The sequence below is a fragment of the Macaca thibetana genome, chromosome 16, assembly GCF_024542745.1.
Source record: "Macaca thibetana thibetana isolate TM-01 chromosome 16, ASM2454274v1, whole genome shotgun sequence".
Lineage (NCBI taxonomy): Eukaryota > Metazoa > Chordata > Mammalia > Primates > Cercopithecidae > Macaca > Macaca thibetana.
This window is the reverse complement of record NC_065593.1, coordinates 20,725,137-20,745,573: the sequence shown is the minus strand read 5'-3', so window position 1 is coordinate 20,745,573 and position 20,437 is coordinate 20,725,137. Positions and strand designations below refer to the sequence as shown.

General features: G+C 47.0%; 1 protein-coding gene across 5 annotated transcripts in view; it reads right to left on the bottom strand.

Moving 5' to 3' along the window:
- The window catches only part of VPS53 (VPS53 subunit of GARP complex), a 174,305-nt gene that overhangs the window by 24,562 nt on the left and 129,306 nt on the right, over window positions 1-20,437 (bottom strand). For all 5 annotated transcript variants that reach the window (XM_050763531.1, XM_050763532.1, XM_050763533.1 and 2 more), the window contains 2 exons: window positions 16,047-16,129; window positions 13,598-13,676 (listed from right to left, as the gene is read on the bottom strand). In XM_050763531.1, coding sequence (XP_050619488.1) covers window positions 13,598-13,676; window positions 16,047-16,129 — 162 coding nt within the window. The remainder of the gene's footprint in view (window positions 1-13,597; window positions 13,677-16,046; window positions 16,130-20,437) is intronic.

The window sequence follows — 20,437 nt, the reverse complement described above, 5'->3', positions numbered from 1 at the left end:
CAGGTGCTTTTGTCCTGGGGAATTTCTTAGTTGTTCGTAGGGAATGACACTCAGGACAAAAACAAGTGTGTCCAGTGGACCCGACAGTGAGGTTGACCCAGGCCCTTTTCTTTTCCTGCCTTGTCCCCGTCATGCCTGAAACAGCCTTCCCTTCCCAGCTAAGCTACCCACACGTAAAGGATCCTGTTCTCCTGCCGAGTGCCCCACAGCAGGGGACCGCAGCAGGACAGGGAGGAACACCCCCTCCCAAGCTGACCGGCAGCTGGGAGATGAGAGCGGTGGCTGGGCTAAATGACACGAAACCTGGAGGGGAATTCACAGACCCCTTTCTCTCCAGTCAACTGGGAGCAGTTTGGGATTCTTTAACACAGAAAACTAGAAATGATGTGACGTGTGGGGACGAAGTTACTGGGAAGAGGTGCAGATGAGATAAGATCGTGAAACTGAGTGGCAGGTACATGAGGCTGACCATATTGTTTCCTCTACTTTTGAATATATTCCAAAATGTCCATAATAAAACACTTGAAGAGGTATGCGTGTAGAATCTTACACTCCTAAAACCTTTGGGATCATGTCAGGATTTCAACAAGGGGAAGGGAAAGAGAATCTCTGGCAAACACTCGGGTGGACCAGAGGGTAAGACGGAGACATGGGGGACAGGGCGGGAGTCAGGCGAAGGGGGGAGAACATTGCTGAGAGCACCAAGGTGGTCCCTGAACAGGCTGTGAACAAAAGTGACAGACCTGCTTCAACCTGAGCCCTAATGACAGGCTCTGGAAAACACCTACAGCAAACTGGCTGGATGCCTGGACTACGTGGCACTTGGCAGCACTGAGACCTGGGAACGGAAGGAGGCAGTGCTGCAGTGTGCCATTCCCGAGGCGGTGTGCAGGGGACGGGCGCAGCACCAGCTCCCAGTCTGCCCCAGGCTGGCAGGGAAGGGCACGTTAACCCCGAAGAGTGGGAATGGTCTGGGGGGTTCTGCTGAGTCAGCCTCTCACAGTGGAGCTGGACAGGCTGTTAAAGAGATCCTAAGCCAAACACAAACCATATAATATGTTCGTAGAAGGAGGTCAGTAGTTCTGAGGCCCCAGTGTCTCTGGCAAGAAAACACTATTTTTATAGAGCCCCTGGGGAAAGGAAAAATTCAATACTGAGAGAGCTTGTTTAAAAGAATCACATCGCACGTGGATGAGTCCTCAGCCGTGGGAAGCTCAAATGACTCCTAATGCTTTTTCAAATCAGTGGATATTTGTATTCTAAAAGCTTCAGCGATGTGTACACACAGAACCACAAGAAAGCAGGAAGGGACCTCCATCCTCATTTCACAGATAAGAAAACCAAGGCCCAGAGACATGAAGAGTCTTATGCAAGGCTTCATAACCAGGCTCCACATGGGAAAAAGAACTCTAATTTATTACTGGGAAAAAACAGAAACCAACAATGAAGAAACAGTGGAAAGGTCTAATATGAACTGACTTAATACTCTAATGTTTTGGTTACGTGAAATGTTTTCCTCATTATCTTTTATCTTACGCAAGAGGCTTCTTTTTCCATTTGATTCTGAAGATTTGACCCATCCAAACAACGAGCATCCTAGGTGATTTTAAATGAGCTCACAGGGTGAGGCCAAAATTCAGGTGCTGTCAGCGTTTCCTGGGCTCTGCAGCAGGACTCGGAGCAGAATGCTCAGGGGAGACACAGCGACCTGGGAGGGTTTGACGCCCCAAAGCCCATTGACGCAACGCTCTTCCACAGAAATGACTATTACTTTCCAAGCTGGCAGCTTTGTGTATTTCAAAATCTCAAAACAGTTTATCAGCAATGATCGAAACATGACAGTCCTCCATGAAAGGAGGTGGTGACGTGCTCTGTCACCAGTTACAAAGTGACTCAAGCAAGACGGAGCAGGGGCCGGGATTTCTTCAACTTCCACGGGTTATTCCACACGCTCATCACCTAACTCCTCGATAGTCACTGGCCAGGTCGGTGCGTGTCCACATTTGGAAACATGTGGAAAGAGCTGATTTGCTTTAATACCCTGGTCAGTCACGACTCCACCGGTCAAGTTAAAACGAGTATTAGCAAAGGCCAAATGGATTCATGATTTTAAACTTAAGTCAGCTCAGTGAACTAAGAAAGGGATTTAAAGTACTAGAAAACAATAAAAAGTGACCTTATTTTTAAAATATGTGGCACATGCCTACAGTCTCAGCTACCAGGGAGGCTGAGGCAGGAGGGTCACTGGAGCCCAGAAGGTTGAGGCTGCAGGGAGCTGCGATTCTACCGCTGCACTCCAGCCTCAGACGGCTGATGCTCGCCGTCATCCGGCTGATGCTCGCCGTCATCCACCATGGATGACTGAAGGTTTGGGTCACAACCTGAACTGCCTGAGACAGCTACATTGAGACCGAACTTCGCAGGTCACTTTGCCCGGCCCTAAACATACATCATCTCATTTACTATTCATACATGATCTCACTTCGTTCTCACAACAACCTTGTAGATGAGGAAATTAAAAAGGCTCAAAGAGATTTGGTATCTTGCACAAAATTTCAAAGCTGGGACAACCAGGTCCATCTAAAGCCCAAACTCCACACCAAGGTGCTTGCTAGACAACTTCCCCCCAGACCCACCCCCACCCCCTATCCCACCACCTTTGCCTGCAAAAAAGAATAAAAGCACTTAACTAGGCCTTTGTTCAAGGTAAGGCCTGTTTCTCAAGGAGAAGCTAATGAAACATAGTGATCAAGCAAAGGACTCTTTCTTTCTTTATTTTTTTATTTTGAGACAGTCTCTGTTGCCCAGGCTGGAGTGCAGTGGTACAATCATAGTTCATGGCAGCCTTGACTTCCTGGGCTCCAGCAATCCTCCCAGCTCTGCCTCCCAAGTAGCTGGGACCACAGGTGTACACTACCGTGCCCAGCTAATTACAAAAAAACTTTTTTTTTTTTTTTTTTTACTTTTTGTAGAGACGGGGGTCTCACCGTGTTGCCCAGATGGTCTTGAACTCCCTGGTTCAAGCAATCCTCCTGCCTCAGCCTCCCAAAGTTGGGATTACAGGCGTGAACTACCACGCCCGGGCCAAAGAACTCTTTCAAAAAAGGAAACAGTGCCTTGCGTTGGAAGAACAAACATCATGAAAAAGCCATCAGTAGAAATAAGACCTCAACTTTTCCAGGTAAACTTTTCACTGGACATTTATAAGTTACCCCTCTACACTTAAAATTGTTTCTTGTTGTGCTTTTTGTTTAGGGGGCTTGGGTAGAGTTGAAAACAGATGGCGTTCAACTGGTACTATCTAAACAAGACAGTTTGAAGACATAAAAATGATGAGCACCTCCGGGACCCAGTCTAACCACCACAGGAAGAGACTGCGGGGCCCGGCGTGTCCCCAGAGCCCGGCTTCCGCTGCCTGGGCAGGAAGTGTGTGCTCTGTGTGACACTCCACGGCGGGGCTGGGGGGCCAGCACTCTTGCTAGAGAGAGCCTACTGTAGCAGGAACTTGGATCAGAGAACAGCGCTCCACAACTAGGTTCAGTGGATCTCGTTTTTTCCTATTGTCATACGAAGCTTGGAAAGAGGTTTCTTGAAAATCTGAATACTTAAATTCCTACTTCTTCACCGGATTAGAGAGACACAGAGCAGAGACTCAGCCAGCTGGGCTCTGGGAGCATTTCAGGCAACTGAAGTCTCATATTATAACTGAGGCTGCCGGGATGCTGGCCTCAAGCAGTGGACTTTACTCAGGCACGCACCTACACGCTCACTCTCACTCTGACGCCTGGTGGGGCTCCTTTCACTCCCGCTCAGATATATTCATAGGTACCTTTGGCAAGCGCAGCACGGCACCGAGCATTAGGTGGGGACCAAGGAGGTGAAGGAACCTTTATCAAGCACCTACCACACACCAGGCACTGAAGGAACCTTTATCAAGCACCTACCACGCACCGGGCACTGAAGGAACGTTTATCAAGCACCTACTACGCACCGGGCGCTGAGGGAACGTTTATCAAGCACCTACTACGCACCCAGCGCTGAAGGTACGTTTATCAAGCACCTACTACGCACTGGGTGCTTAAGGAACGTTTATCAAGCACCTACTATGCACCCGGCGCTGAAGGAATGTTAATAAAACACCTACTACACACCCGGCGCTGAAGGAACGTTTATCAAGCACCTACTATGCACTGGGTGCTGAAGGAACGTTAATCAAGCACCTACTATGCACCCGGCATTGAAGGAATGTTTATCAAGCACCTACTACGCACTCAGCACTGAAGGAACGTTAATCAAGCACCTACTATGCACTGGGTGTTTAAGGAACGTTTATCAAGCACCTACCACACACTGGGCACTGAAGGAACGTTAATCAAGCACCTACTACCCACCGGGCACTGAAGCAATGTTTATCAAGCACCTACTACGCACCGGGCGCTGAAGGAACGTTAATCAAGCACCTACTATGCCCCCGGCACTGAAGGAACGTTAATCAAGCACCTACCACGCACCGGGCACTGAAGGAACGTTTATCAAGCACCTACCACACACTGGGCACTGAAGGAATGTTTATCAAGCACCAACTACCCACCGGGTGCTGAAGGAATGTTTATCAAGCACCTACCACACACCGGGCACTGAAGGAACATTAATCAAGCACCTACTACCCACCGGGCACTGAAGGAACGTTTATCAAGCATCTACTATGTACCAGGCGCTGTGCCTGACATTTCCACATGAACTTGCTGCCTGATGAATGAATGACGTAGTGAAGAGGTATTATTACTCCTCCTTGTGAGTAATAATAAATGAGGATGAGACAGGCTTGAGGACAGCGAGTGACCTGCCTACGGAAGCACAACTGCTAAGTTAGCAGGAAAGGTCATTAAGATGGTACTCAACATGCTGAAATTGAGTCAGCAGTCTGAGTTCTGACACTATGCAACCTTCTAAAGGGGTGACCCAGACAAGTCACCTAATTTCTCTAAGCCTCAGTTTTCTCATCTATAAAACTGGGATGATGGTAACATCTATAATCTATTATTGAAAGATAATGCATGGAATGCTCTTAACACTGTGTCTCACAACACGTATTAATTCCACAGTAAATTTTAGCTACTCTTAAAATAAGAATAAATACTTGCAATCTCACTAAAAATCACTAAATTTAGATAACTGATAATTATCAATTAATTCAGAAATGTTCCAATTAATTGAAATTATGGGTATTTAAATTTTATTCTTTTTTTCAAAAAAATCTGGCCGGGCGTGACGGCAACATGCCTGTAATCCCAACAGTTTGAGAGGCCAAGGCGGGCAGATCATTTGAGGCCAGGAATTCGAGACCAGCCTGGCCAACACCATGAAACCCCGTCTCTACCAGAAATACAAAAATTAGCCGCGTGTGGTGGCAGGTGCCTGTAATCCCAGCTACTCGGGAGGCTGAGGCAGGAGAATTGCTTGAACCCAGGAGGGAGAGGTTGCCATGAGCACAAATCACGCCACTGCACTCCAGCCTGGGGGACAGAGCAAGACTGTCAAACAAACAAACAAAAAAACAAAAAAACTGCATTTTTCTAAAATGGAAGTGATTTAGTTTTATCATAATGGGAAAAATCTTTTTTATGAAAAAGAAAGTTGTATCTTGATTCTAGGTAGAACTTGAGGGTTTCTTAGCCGTGGCTTTCTACGGTCTTCTGAAACAGATGTGCATTGTAATGACTGAGGAAAATGAGAACAGACTTGAGAACTCTTCTAACTGTTTCAAAATGTCTTTGGGGGATCGTAATGCAGCCTCCTAAATGGATACATGTTCACAATCCTGAAACCTAATATAAATTATGTGCCAGACTGTAAGAAAATTTAATTTATTCAGTTTCTGTTTTTTCCTAAAACTACCATTAATGGGCAAAACACTAAGTGTGTTTGCTTCTCAACAGAGACTTGGATTACTTAACTGAGTGATGTGAGCAGCCCTAGGAAACGGCCTGGAGAGAGGAGGGGACCGTGGGACCAGCAGCCCCTGCTCGAAGCCCACGGCTCTCTATCCTATGTACAGGGGCATAACCAGACGTACTCATTTCTAAGGATTTGTAGGATTTAAATCTAAAAGATAGAATCCTTTTTATTTCCACCAAAACACTCCAAATAACTACTTTTTCCAGAATCAGGAGAACTAGTTTTACTTCTAGTTTCACTGTTATAAGCTATATGGCTTTGGGCATAATGGGAAGGGAAGAGAGGGGAGGGGAGGGGAGAGGAGGGGAGGGGAGGAGGGGGGGAAGGAGGGAGGGAGGGGAGGGGAAGGGATGGAGGGAGGGGAAGGGATGGAGGGAGGGGAGGGGAGGGGAGGGGGGAAAGGAGGGAGGGAGGGAGGGGGGATAAGGGGGGAGGGAGTGGAGGGAGGAAGGAAAGAAGATACCAGAAGGAAAGTTCATTAGTTTTCAGGGAAAAATATTCACCACAGATTGGAATATGTGGGGCGGCTGCTCAACACATTTTCTCCTCTGTAGAAAAGTCCTGGTGTCAGACCAAGAAAAGCTGGAGATGCATGTACACCATGATGATGGTGAATGCTTGAAGAACTCATACTCATATCAGCACGAACACTCATGTGGACCCACCAGGACTGGGCACACACTGACAGAAATGTATCAACTAATTGAAATTATGGTGATTTAAATTTTATTCTTTTTTTCAAAAATATCAGGCCGGGTGCAATGGCAACATGCCTGTAATCCCAGCAGTTTGGGAGGCCGAGGCTCTTCCACGTTTAGGCAGGTGACTTAAGCTGATTTTGCCTCAGTGCCACATTTGCCAAAAAGGCTTACTCTGTATGTGTATGGCGTCGCACAGTCCTGCACAGAGAGACAGGGTGGTGGCGTGATCACGGCTCACTGCAACCTCTGCCTCTCGGGTTCAAGTGACCCTCCCACTGTAGCCTCCCGAGTAGCTAAAAGATCTGGAGCAGGTGATTTACTGTCTCTGTGTTTCAGCTTCTTTATCTGTGAAAAGGGGAAATAGCATAGCCATCTTACGAATTGATTGTTAGAATGAAATTAATTGGGTTCTAATTCCTGGTAAGTGCTCAGTAAATAGTAACTTATTATCAACTCATAGAGGTTATCTAAGAAAATAAGCAATAAGGAGGCCAGGCACAGTGGCTCACGCCCTGTAATCCCAGCATTTTGGGAGGCCGAGGTGGGAAGATCACTAGAGCTCAGGAGTTTGAGACTGGCCTGGGCAACACAGCAAGACCTCATCTTTACTAAAAATCAAGAAAATTAGTCCTTCATTCTGACATCTCTTCAGTCGGCTCCAGGATGCCACCTGCTGAAGTCAGAAGCCCTTCTGCTATTAGGTGCCATTGAGGAGCATCACTCCATCCTCAACAGCACTAGCTATGGACCTGAAGGTTTCCAGGATTCCGTGACCCCACCGTCTCCCACAAAGATGTCCAAGTTTCCCACTCTACATCTACCAGCTCCACCTGGTTACGATTGTGCAGCAGAGTTCTATCTGTGTCTCACTTGTTTACCAATCTTTGGTCAAAAGGGTGTTTGTGGTCCTTTGGTTCTTTCTCTTCTGTCTCCTACCCCACCCCCTCTTTACCTTCAAAGTCATTCAGGGAGTACCACAGTTACACAAGTACTGTGCTATGCCACAGGTTTCCAAAATGAGTAAGACACAGCCCTCAAGTTGCTCAAAGTTTAATAGGGAAGACAAAGACATAAAAATGATCATATAACAAAGCAGAAAGGTAGTCTAGGTACTGCGGTGTCTTGAAGGAGAAAGAGGAAAGCTCTGGCTGAGGCAAGAAATGCTGACATTGTAAGGGACCTAAAAGAGCCAAAACAGTGTTGACAAAGAACAAAGTTGGAAGACTCATACTTCTTGATTTCAAAGATTACTACAAAGCTATTATAGCCAAACAGTGTGGTACTGGCCTGAGGATGGACATACAGATGCTGAGGACAGACATACAGATGGATGGAATAGAACTGAGACCCCAGAAATAATTCCACACATCTATGGTTAACTGATTTTTTAACGAGGGTGTCAAGACCATCCAACGTGAAAAGAATAGTCTTTTCAACAAATGGTGCTGGGAAAGCTGAGTATCTTTCAGCAAAAGAATGCTGCTGAATCTTTGCCTCACACCATATACAAAAATTAACTCAAAATGGATTGAAGACCTACATTTTTTTCCTTTTGTTTTCTTTTTTCTTTTTTGTGAAGACCCAAATTTAAGAACTAAAACTAAAATTCTTAGAAGAAACCACAGAGTAAATCTTTATGATTTTGGATCAGGCAATGGTATCTTAGATGTCTCACACACACACACACACACACACACACACACACACACACACACAAACACACGACATACAGACTTCAGAAAATCAAAGCCATTATCAAGAAAGTGAAAAGACAACCCAGCCACAGAATGCGCGAGAATATTTACAAATTTCATATCTGATAGTCTAGTATCCAGATATAAAAATAACTTTTACAATTCAACAACAGAAAGACAACTCAATTTTAAAATAGGCAAAACATTTCATTGTCATTTGTCCAAAGAGAACATACAAATCACCAGTAGCACCTGAGAAGGTGACCAGCATGTTAGTCATGGGAGAAATGCAAACTGAAATCACAATGAGATACCACTTCACACCCACGAAAATGGCTATAATAAAAAAGGAAAACAAGTGTGGGGGAAGATGTGGAGAAACTGAGTCCCTTACACTTTGCTGGTGGAAATATACAATGGCAGAGTCACTTCAGAAAACAGTTTGGCAGTTTCTCAAAACGTTAAACATAAATTGACCATACGGCTCTTTCGGTTCCATTCCTTAGGTACTTTTTTTTTTTTTTTTGGAGACAGTCTCCCTCTGTCGCCCAGGCTGGAGTGCAGTGGTGAGACCTTGGCTCACTGCAACCTCCGCCTCCCAGGTTCAAGCCATTCTCCTGTCTCAGCCTCCCGAGTAGCTGGGGTTACAGGTGCGCGCGCTACCACACCCGGATAATTTTTGTATTTTTCGTAGAGATGGGGTTTCACCGTGTTGGCCAGGCTGCTCTTGAACTCCTGACCTCAGATGATCCGACCGTCTTGGCCTCCCAACGTGTTGGGATTACAGGCTTGAGCCACCACGCCCAGCCTTTAGGTACATATTGAAGAGAACTGCAAACATGTTCATATGAAAACCTGTACATGAATGTTCACAGCAATATTCAAAATCAGAAAGTAGAAATAACTCAAACATCCAACAGATGAATGAATAAACACAATGTGGTCTATCCACACAATGGAATGTCACTCAGCCACAAAAAGGAATGGAGGGCTGACACATGCCCCACCATGAATGTGCCCTGAAAACACGACGCTAAGAGAGCCAGGCGCAAGACGTGCCACACGCCATGTGATTCTATGTATGCGAAATGTTGGGAGGGGCAAATCCACAGAGACAGAAAGTAGGCTAATGGTTGTCAGCAGAATGGAGAATGACTGCTGAGAGGTATGGGGTTTCTTTTGGGGGTGATGAAGATGTTCTAGAATTAGATGGTGGTGGTGGTTTCATGACACTGTGAATATACTAAAAACAACTAAATTGTACACTTTATTTAGTTGTAAGATAAGTCTCACTCTGTCGCCCAGGCTGGAGAGCAGTGGCGCGATCTGAGCTCACTGCAACCTCCACCTCCCAGGTTCAAGTGATTCTCCTACCTCAGCCTCCTGAGGAGCTGGGACTATAGGTGTGACCCATCACGTCCAGCAAGTTTTTTGTATTTTTAGTGGAGACGGGGTCTCACCATGCTGGCCAGGCTGGTCTCCAGCTCCTGACCTCAAATGATTTGCCCTTCTCAGCCTCCCAGTGCTGGGACTACAGGCGTGAGCCACTGCGCCTGGCCAAGTGTACACTTTAAAAGGGTGAATTCTATGGTATGTGAATTATACCTCAGGTTTTTAAATGGGGACAGACATTCGAACTCGATCTTAAAGGATGTGCTCCTTGGGCAGACGATAGCAGGAAGAAAATTGTGGGCAGAAAGAATAAAATGAGAAAAGGCATAGAAGCCACAAAAGAGCAATGTGCATTCAGGGAAGTAAACACGGCTACGGCTGGAGAACTGGGCACATACTCCGGAAGGAGCGGCAGAAACTGACCTGGCAGTGGAGTGAAGAGACAGATAATGAAAGCTCTATATGCCAACCACGGCGGAGGTCACGAGGCCCCTTCCACGAGAATGAGGTCTCCCAGGAAAATGACTTAACCAAGTTGCCTGGCTCAATCCATCTTGTCAAGGAAAGCTCCTTCCGTCAACTCAGAATCATCCAGCAACTACACTCCATTTTGGCAAGTCAACCGTCCTTCTGACATTTCTAAGATACATTTATTTACAGTACTGGTTCTTCTCAGTTTTCTTCCCAGCAGGGTACAGACTCCTTGAGGGCAGTCTCCTCTCCCATCTTAACCCTATCAGTCCAAGTACAGGAGGAGCCGGAGGAGCCCCTGGGATGCTGACTGAGAGTGGCAGTTTTCACCAAACTCTTCAGCTTTCCTCACCTCACAGAACTGTACTCACGTTTTCACCCCGTTTGAACTGCCCTCCTAATCACAAATGCATTCAGAACTTCACCCTGATCTGTTTCAAACACCGCTTCCTTACCAGGGCCTTCCTTGATCCCCACCTGGATATGAACTCCTCCCTCTTTAAAGAGGGCGTATTTTGTACTTTTCTTATGGCACTGATTTCCTCACCTCTTTTATTAAAGTTACCGGGTGTCGCTGTCATCTTACACATCTCTTGCCCTCAGCTCCTGGAGTCTAAATACCTCAGCCAAAGGTTTACGCCTTTCTGAGCCTCGCAGCTCCCAGCACTATGCTGGGCAGGGTCTGAACTGAACTGTCCAACCAGCGGCAAAAATGATAGAATCAGAGACAGAAACAACCATTATCACAGAAGTTTTTTAAAATCCTAGAAGAAACTACACAAAACAGGATGCAGGCATAAAGAACACAGAATGCGTGTTGAATCAATTTGTGACCACTTGGCTTGTTTACTTCCATCACATGGATTTTATTTTGCTACAACTCCAGAAGACTCAGACAAAAAGTAACGGCCTCCCAGCTGCTGCGTCCCCAAATCTGTGGTTTTCCTATGATAGAAACAAAGGACTCGGGAGGCACGGTCTCTGTTAATATTTGCTGGTGTGGGCACGGGGAGAAGTAGAGGGTGGGACGGGGCAGGGTTTGAGGGAAATCCACAGAACCAACTGACAGTTGGTATAAGCAACACCTGCAGTGTTAAACCCCTTCCAACTGTGATTTTATTGAAAAAAAAAAAAATCCACTCTTCCTTTGGTAAATGTGGAAATGCTTTCACCAGCTGCATTCCGACCTGAAGTGTGTGCAGTTCAGGAGAGACGGCAGCTGGGACAGATCACACTCAGGATGTGGGGAATGGTCACCAGCAGGAGGGGATAAGCAGAGTCTGCAAAACGAACTCCTTCACGCCTCTGGACCGGCCTCCGTCCGCCTGCCCGGAGCGTCCTCCTGTGAATGCCCAGGATGCCGGACGTGCCTGTCAGCACCGGACTCGTGAAAAAGATGAGCTTTCTGAATAAAACTGTGACGTGAGCTATTTTAGGACTTGCCACTTCAGTTCATAAAACCCCAAAGCCTACGTTTTGGTTTTAATCTTATTTTTGTTAAATATTTACAATCTACTGCAAAACCAAATTCAGACCAAACGTCTGCTTACACAACCTTGTGACATGGTCACTCCTCCTGACAAGAGGGAGAGGGAACTAACATTTCATGAGTATTTACTATGTGCCCAGCACTAGACCCGTGTGTTCCGTGTTTCATCCTCACAGCAATGCTGGGATGCAGAGATCCACAGTTCCCTTAGGCCCAGATGAGGTCACGTTGGCCCAGACAGGTGAATCCTCTGCTCAAGACCCCCAAAGGAAGCCCTGGAAGAGTTAGGTCTGTCTGACTCCAAAGTTAGTGCTCCTCCCACTGCCCTCTGGTACTGGCCAGTATGACCTAGAGAAATCATTTCTCCAGAATTTGCTACAAGAGCCTAGGACTCTAGAGCAGACACTGGCAAACTTTTTCTATAAAGGGTCAGAGAGTAAATATTAAATTTTTTTAGCTTTGTGGGCTAGTCTCTGTTGCAATGACTCAGTTCTACCACCATATTGCAAAAAGGCAGCTATAGAGGATACGTAAATAAAGGAACGTGGCTGTGTTCCAATAAAACTTTATTTTCAAAAACAAGCAGTGGGCCAGATTTGGTTCCCAAGCTCTAGTTTACCAATCCCTGCTCAGTAAAGTTCTAGAGTTGCAGCTTCATGTTCCTTGGGTTTAGCATAACAAAGACCCATTTCCAACTTAATTAACACAAATGAATCTCCCATATTCAAGGCTACATGAGAGACAAAAGAGGGGTGAAAGACATGGTCTGTGCACTTACGGAATTGACTTCATTTGGGAAAAAAGGCATAGGCACATAAAAGCCAAAAATAGGAACATGAGGTAGTGCTCGGTAAGTGCCAAAGGAGGGACTTGAGGGCCAAGGGCTGACTGATGGGCCACCAGGATATTAGAAAACCAGAGTTCACAGCCTCATCAAGGACTCTTGCCCTGGCACCAGAGCTCAGAACGAGTCGGAAAAACCTCTCAGTGGGCGAGAATGAAGAATGAGTCAGAAGTTACTGCTTTAAGCACTAACGAGAACACCCATTCTGGTGAGACCACACCAAGGTTTTTAGCATGTGTCAGATACTAATCAAAGAAAATACGTAAATAAAGGAACATGGCTGACTCAGTTTTAATTAACAAAAATGAATCTCCCATATTCAAGACTACACGAGAGAAAAAAGAGGGGTGAAAGACATGGTCTGTGCACTTACGGAACTGACATTCATTTGGGAAAAAAAGGCATAGGCACATAAAAGCCAAAAATAGGAACATGAGGGAGCGCTCAGTAATTAAAAATGATCCATCTCAGTGGGGCACCAGGGCTAATGCCTGTAATCCCAGCACTTTGGGAGGCCTTGGTGGGAAGACTGCTGGACGCAAGGAGTTCAAGACCAGTCTGGGCAACACAGCAAGACTCTTAGCTTTACAAAACATTTAAAAAGTAGTTGGATGCAGTGGCAAGCGCCTGTGGTCTCAGCTACTTGGGAGGCTGAGGCAGGAGGACGGATGAGCCCAGAGGGTCGAGGCTGCAGAGAGCCATGATGGCACCACTGCACTCCAGCCTGAGTGAGAGAGAGAGACCCTCTCTCTAAAAAACATAAACCACAGACAACATCTCCTTTAGACTCATCAAACACATTTACTTCGTCTCTTTTTTTTTTTTTTGCCATCCTCCAATACTGTGTGATGCTCTGTCTCTAAAAGGACAAGCAACTGACCCGACCCGGGTGCTACACACACTGAGTGCTCTCAGGAACTCTGGGGCCGTTCCGTTCTCCTCTCAGCTGGTCCTTCAAGCTCCGATGAGCCTGGAGAAGCCACAGACAGTCGACGCCACCTGGGGCTGCTCTCGCTAGTTTGTAAGACGCCATTTCCCACGACCTTACCTTGCTCATGGCCGTCAGGGCAGGATCACAGGCGGCATCCAGATCCTGAACCAGCAGCTGAATACTGCTGGAGATGACGCTGCAAATCAAAGAAATCACTGTGGTCACCCCTTCAAACAACTGCCGTCTGAACGGCTGACACTCAGGCCTCTGCGTCAAACTCAGATTCATCATTTCATCGGCAAAGTCTGAGCTTCAATCAATGACAGCGGAAGAGCAGCTTGGCTCTTTCTTTTCGTCCTGGTTTTACCCGGCTGTATCCTCACCCAGTCAGGACACAGAACCCCACGGCCAGTCTCCCTAATCACCACCCCAGTATCCCTGTTCACATCTTCCTACAAAAGAACCTGCTTCCCAAAAATGTTTAAGTCAGAAGTGAAGAAAATAAAGTTAACAGAAGTGGAAGAAATAACTAAGAAGAGAACTTTGATTTTTCCTCAATAAGCGGCTGATGTGAAAGCTGCGGCCTGGCCATGCCTGTCTCATTTAATGGCAGTGGAGCAGAAATGGACCAAAACTAAAGCGCCACAAGGTCCTAACAGGGAAAGAAGGCGGACCTCCCCTGCCACCCCACACTCTTATTCCCTCAGTGGCTGAATTCAAGCCATTTATACTTTACACTTTAAAACACTGAAGGTAGGCCTGGCCTTCTGTGGGTTCAGGTGGGGCAGATCAGGGATGGCCAAGGGAGAATGTGTTCTCTGTGGTTATTCTTCACAGTGAGACAATACAGACCCCATAAGCTAAAAGAGCAACTGCATTTGAGGAGGTACAACGGCAGCCCAGTTCTGAAGCTGCTTCTTAGTGGCCAGTAGGGACTCATTCTGACCCAACAGAAACCTCTTAGGTTCTGCAGTGACTAAAGCCAACAGCCTGAGGCACGCTGCTGTGTAACAGAGAAAGGACAGGCAGCGACCAAGCATGTGCGAGGTACATACATGCTAAACACTGCTGTGTAACAGAGAGAGGACAGGCAGCAAGTGTGTGTAAGGTACGTACGTGCTGAACGCTGCTGTGTAACAGAGAGGACAGGCAGTGAGCAAGTGTGCGAGGTACATACATGCTAAACACTGCTGTGTAACAGAGAGATAGGCAGTAAGCAAGTGTGCGAGGTACATACATGCTAAACACTGCTGTGTAACAGAGAAAGGACAGGCAGTGAGCAAGTGTGGAGGTATATACATGCTAAACACTGCTGTGTAACAGAGAAAGGACAGGCAGTGAGCAAGTGTGGAGGTATATACATGCTGAACGCTGCTGTGTAACAGAGGACAGGCAGTGAGCAAGTGTGCGAGGTATATACATGCTGAACGCTGCTGTGTAACAGAGAAAGGACAGGCAGTGAGCAAGTGTGGAGGTATATACATGCTAAACACTGCTGTGTAACAGAGAGATAGGCAGTGAGCAAGTGTGGAGGTACATACATGCTGAACGCTGCTGTGTAACAGAGAGATAGGCAGTGAGCAAGTGTGGAGGTATATACATGCTGAACGCTGCTGTGTAACAGAGGACAGGCAGTGAGCAAGTGTGGAGGTATATACATGCTGAACGCTGCTGTGTAACAGAGGACAGGCAGTGAGCAAGTGTGGAGGTACATACATGCTGAACGCTGCTGTGTAACAGAGGACAGGCAGTGAGCAAGTGTGGAGGTATATACATGCTGAACGCTGCTGTGTAACAGAGAAAGGACAGGCAGTGAGCAAGTGTGCGAGGTACATACATGCTGAACGCTGCTGTGTAACAGAGAGGACAGGCAGTGAGCAAGTGTGCGAGGTACATACATGCTAAACACTGCTGTGTAACAGAGAAAGGACAGGCAGTGAGCAAGTGTGCGAGGTACATACATGCTGAACGCTGCTGTGTAACAGAGAGGACAGGCAGTGAGCAAGTGTGCGAGGTATATACATGCTGAACGCTGCTGTGTAACAGAGAAAGGACAGGCAGTGAGCAAGTGTGCGAGGTATATACATGCTAAACACTGCTGTGTAACAGAGAGGCAGTGAGCAAGTGTGCGAGGTATATACATGCTGAACGCTGCTGTGTAACAGAGGACAGGCAGTGAGCAAGTGTGCGAGGTATATACATGCTGAACGCTGCTGTGTAATAGAGAAAGGACAGGCAGTGAGCAAGTGTGGAGGTATATACATGCTGAACGCTGCTGTGTAACAGAGGACAGGCAGTGAGCAAGTGTGCGAGGTACATACATGCTAAACGCTGCTGTGTAACAGAGAAAGGACAGGCAGTGAGCAAGTGTGGAGGTATATACATGCTGAACGCTGCTGTGTAACAAGAGAGGACAGGCAGTGAGCAAGTGTGCGAGGTACCTACGTGCTGAACGCTGCTGTGTAACAGAGAAAGGACAGGCAGTGAGCAAGTGTGGAGGTATATACATGCTGAACGCTGCTGTGTAACAGAGGACAGGCAGTGAGCAAGTGTGCGAGGTACCTACGTGCTGAACGTGTCCATCTCTCCAGTCAGATTGATTCGTTCAATCAGACTTACATCCACTTTTTCTTTGAGTTTTTCTTCTAGCTGTTGGAAAATAGGAGAAACAGATGCATGGTCAATGATTATCCAAATAAGTAGCATCATAATAATAGTTAACATTTACTGAGTTTGATGATTCAGGCATAATTCCAGACGCTTTTTTCTTTCTGTTGAGACGGAGTATCACTCTTGAGGAGCAAGGCTGGAGTGCAGTGGTACGACCTCGACTCCCCGCAACCTCCACCTCCCGGGTTCAAGCGATTCTCCTGCCTCAGCCTCCCGAGTAGCTGGGAGTACAGGCATGCTCCACCACGCGCGGCTAATTTTGTATTTTTGGTAGAGACAGGGATTTCTCCATGTTGGTCAGGATGGTCTCAAACTCCCAACCTCAGGTGATCCGCCCGCCTCGGCCTCCCAAAGTGCTGGGATTACAGGTGTGAGCCACCATGCCTGGCCAATCTTATAACCTTATGAGGAAGATTCTATTGTTATCATCCTCATTTTACAGATCAGAAAAATGGCATGGGGGCCTACCCAAGATAGAAGTGGTAGGGCCAGGAATCAAACTCCCTCCAGAGCCTGTGACCTTCAGCACTGTGCTGTACTTCTTTCTTTTGACACATCAATAATTCCCATCAATTCATTCTGAAAAGAACCTGATTTTAAGACACTCCCTGCCCCATGAACTTGCCCACCCAGATTGGAAACCTTTGGTGGTGAGTAGCAGTAAAACCAGCTAAAATAGCCGGTGAATGCTACAGTGGGCCAGTCGCCTCATTAAGGCATTGGGGATACAGTGGCAAACAAAAGAAATGCGGTCTCTGCTGTCATCAGCCAACAGCCAGGGACAGAAACAATCAACATGTTCCTGGAGCTCAAAGAAAAATAACGGGACCAGGACTCGTAAATACTTGGAAATATTCCTGAGAGTTGATTAATCTAGCACCGTAAACCTATTACACAAACTCTAAGAATAGCTAATGTTTTGGCTTTTTTTTTTTTGAGACGGAGTTTCACTCTTGTTGCCCAGGCTGGAGTACAATGGTGCGATCTAAGGTCACTGCAACCTCCACCCCCAGGGTTCAGGCGATTCTCCTGCCTCAGCCTCCTGAGTAGCTGTGACTACAGGTGTGCGTCACCACGCCCAGCTAATTTCGTATTTTTAGTAGAGATGGGGTTTCACCATATCAGCCAGGCTGGTCTTGAACTCCTGACCTCAGGTGATCCACCCACCTCCAAGTCCCAAAGTGCTGAGTAGCTGGGACTACAGCTGGGATTACAGGCGTGAGCCACTGCGCCTGGCCAGAATAACCAATGTTTTGTCTTAAATTTGAAAATGCTATTGGGGTGCATAAATTAGTATAACCTTTTTGGAAGGCAATTTATTCAAGAAGCAAAAATTTAAATACATATATTGCCTAAACCAGCAATTTCACTGCTAGAAATGCATTTCAATGAAATAAGGAGAATAACGGATAAAGATATGCAAGTATTTTTTGCAGCATTCATTAATTCAACCAATATTTACTGAAAGCCTTCTTTGTTCAGGCTGTGTAACAGAATAAGAGAGTTATTCAGTGAACAAAACAGATCAATACTGTCCTCATAAAGCTGGAAACAATCTACATGTGTATTTATAAGGGATAAAACAAATTATGGCACAGGCTTATCATGCTTAAACTCTTCAGCAGGCTCTTCCTATGACACTGAAAATAAAATCCAAATTCCTAACCATGAATTGGGTCCTGCCCAGCTTTCTGGCCCCATCTTGCTACTTTCCACCTTGCCTGCTAGGCTTCAGTTACACTGGCCTTTTAAATTTCCGGGAGACCCCAGGGTCCTTCGCCCTCAGGACCTTCATACTTCACACTTCCTCCTTCCTCTCCCTGACACGCGCCCTGCTCAGCCCTCTGGCCCACTCCCTTGCTCTGCTGCACCCCCACTTTCTAAGCTCTCCACTTCCTCTCCCTGAAACGCGCCCTGCTCAGCCCTCTGGCCCACTCCCTTGCTCTGCTGCACCCCCACCTTCTAGGCTCTCCATGCTCTTCCCTTTTTGGCCACATGTTGGCCATGCTGGTCTTGAACTTCTGACCTCATGATCCACCCGCCTCTGGCCTCCCAAAGTGCTGGGATTACAGGCATGAGCCACCGCACCCGGCCCTAATTTTTGTATTTTTAGTAGAGACGGGGTTTCACTGTGTTGGCCAGCCTGGTCTCAAACTCCTGACCTCAGGTGATCTGCCCACCTCAGCCTCCCAGAGTGCTGGGATTACAGGCGTGAGCCCCCGCACCCGGCCAGAGTATCTTCCTTTCTACCTCCTAATGGAGTAAAGAATCTGGGCTTTGAGCATCAGTGGCTGCTGACATCACACAAAGAGCACCCAAGCATTGTGTATCTTGACGGCAGACACACAAAACATCACTATGACGTAGTTTTCTGTAAAAAAGAACCTGAATCAGCTCAGGCTTCTACATCTAACTACCAATTTATGGGAAATACAAGAGACAAAGTAAAATGGCCATTAATACTTGTGGGTGCAATCAGCCAAATCCAAACCTTGGGAAAATCTACAGGGCAAACAACCCAGTTTCTCAAAGAGGAGATTGCAGGAGGCAAAGAGAAAGGGAAGAAGAAACCAGAGAATTACTTAATAATCTCAGCAGGCCAGGCCCAGTGGTACAGCCGGTAATCCCAACACTGTGGGGGCTGAGGCAGGAGGATCACTTGAGCCCAGGAGTTCAAGACCAGCCTGAGCAACATAGTGAGACCTCATCTCCACAAAAATAAAAACTACTGGCCGGCATGGTGGCAGGTGCCTGAAGTCCCCGTGTAGTCCCAGCCACTTGGGAGGCTGAGGGGAGGATCGCTTTCATTCCAGGCTGCCGTGAGCTGTGATCGTACCACCGCACTCCAGCCTGGGCAACAGATTGAGGCCCCATATTAAACAAAAAGAATCTGAGCAACAAGGAATTGGAAAATAAAATTTAAAAGCAACGCCAAAAATATATCGTTATTGATTCATTAATTGTAACAAATTTTTCATATTAATGTTAATAATATGGGAAACTGGGTAAGTGGTATATGGGAACCATGCAAATGATCTCTGCAATTTTTCTATAGATCTAAAAATATCCTGAAAAGTGTAGTTAAAAAAAAAAAAACTAGCAATAGCAATTTATAACATCGTTCTATGGTTTGATTGTGTTCTCCAAAGTTTATGTGTTAGAAACTTAATCCCCAATGCCACAGTGTTGAGAGGTATTAGGTCATGAGGGCTCCGGTCTCGTCGTGGATTAATGCCATTATCTCAGGAGTGGGTTATTTACTCCTCCAAGAGATCTTCATTAAGCACTTACTACGTACCAGGCATCGTATCTGGCGCTAACGAACCGAGATGAACAGAGTAGACTCTTTCTGGCATGGAACTTAACACTAATGGGGGAGCCAGATTATAAGGAAGTAAGCCAGCCGAGATGTAACTTCAGTTTTGTGGTGTCAGGAAAGAAACAAATTTGGCAATGCTGGAATAAGAGAGTTGCCTACTGAAGAGGGGTGGCCAAGGAGGGGCTCTCTGCTGAAGGGGGGTGGCCAAGGAGGGGCTCTCTGCTGACGGGGGGTGGCCAAGGAGGGGCTCTCTGCTGACGGGGGGTGGCCAAGGAGGGGCTCTCTGCTGAAGGGGGGTGGCCAAGGAGGGGCTCTCTGCTGACGGGGGGTGGCCAAGAGGGGCTCTCTGCTGAAGGGGGGTGGCCAAGGAGGGGCGCTCTGCTGACGGGGGGTGGCCAAGGAGGGGCGCTCTGCTGACAGGGGGTGGCCAAGGAGGGGCTCTCTGCTGAAGAGGGGTGGCCAGATATTGAAGTGGGGACCTGAGGCTTGGGGAAGGAGACTACCAAGTGAGGAGCCGCCACACCTGGCTAATTGTATTCTTTTAGTAGAGATGGGGTTTTGCCATGTTGGCCAGGCTGGTCCTAAACTCTTGACCTCAAGTGATCCTCCCTCCTCAGCCTCCCAAAGTGCTGGGATTATAGGTGTGAGCCGCTGCGCCCCCCTCTTCTGGAGGCTCTGAGGAAGAAACTGTTCCCACCCCTCTTCTAGCTTCGGGGGTTTGATGACAATCCTTGATGCTCCTTGGCGTGTAGAGTCTGAGTCCAGCCTCTGCCTCCTTCCCACGACCTTCCCTGCATCTCTGCATGTTCAATCTCCCTCTCTCCTTTCTGAGGACAACAGTCATTAGGGAAGGGCCCCCCAACCCTAAATCCAGGACCAGCTCATCGTGAGATATCTAAGTACATTTACCAGGATAAGGTCACATTTCCAGGTCCCACGGCCTAGGACTTGGACATATGTTGGGGTTG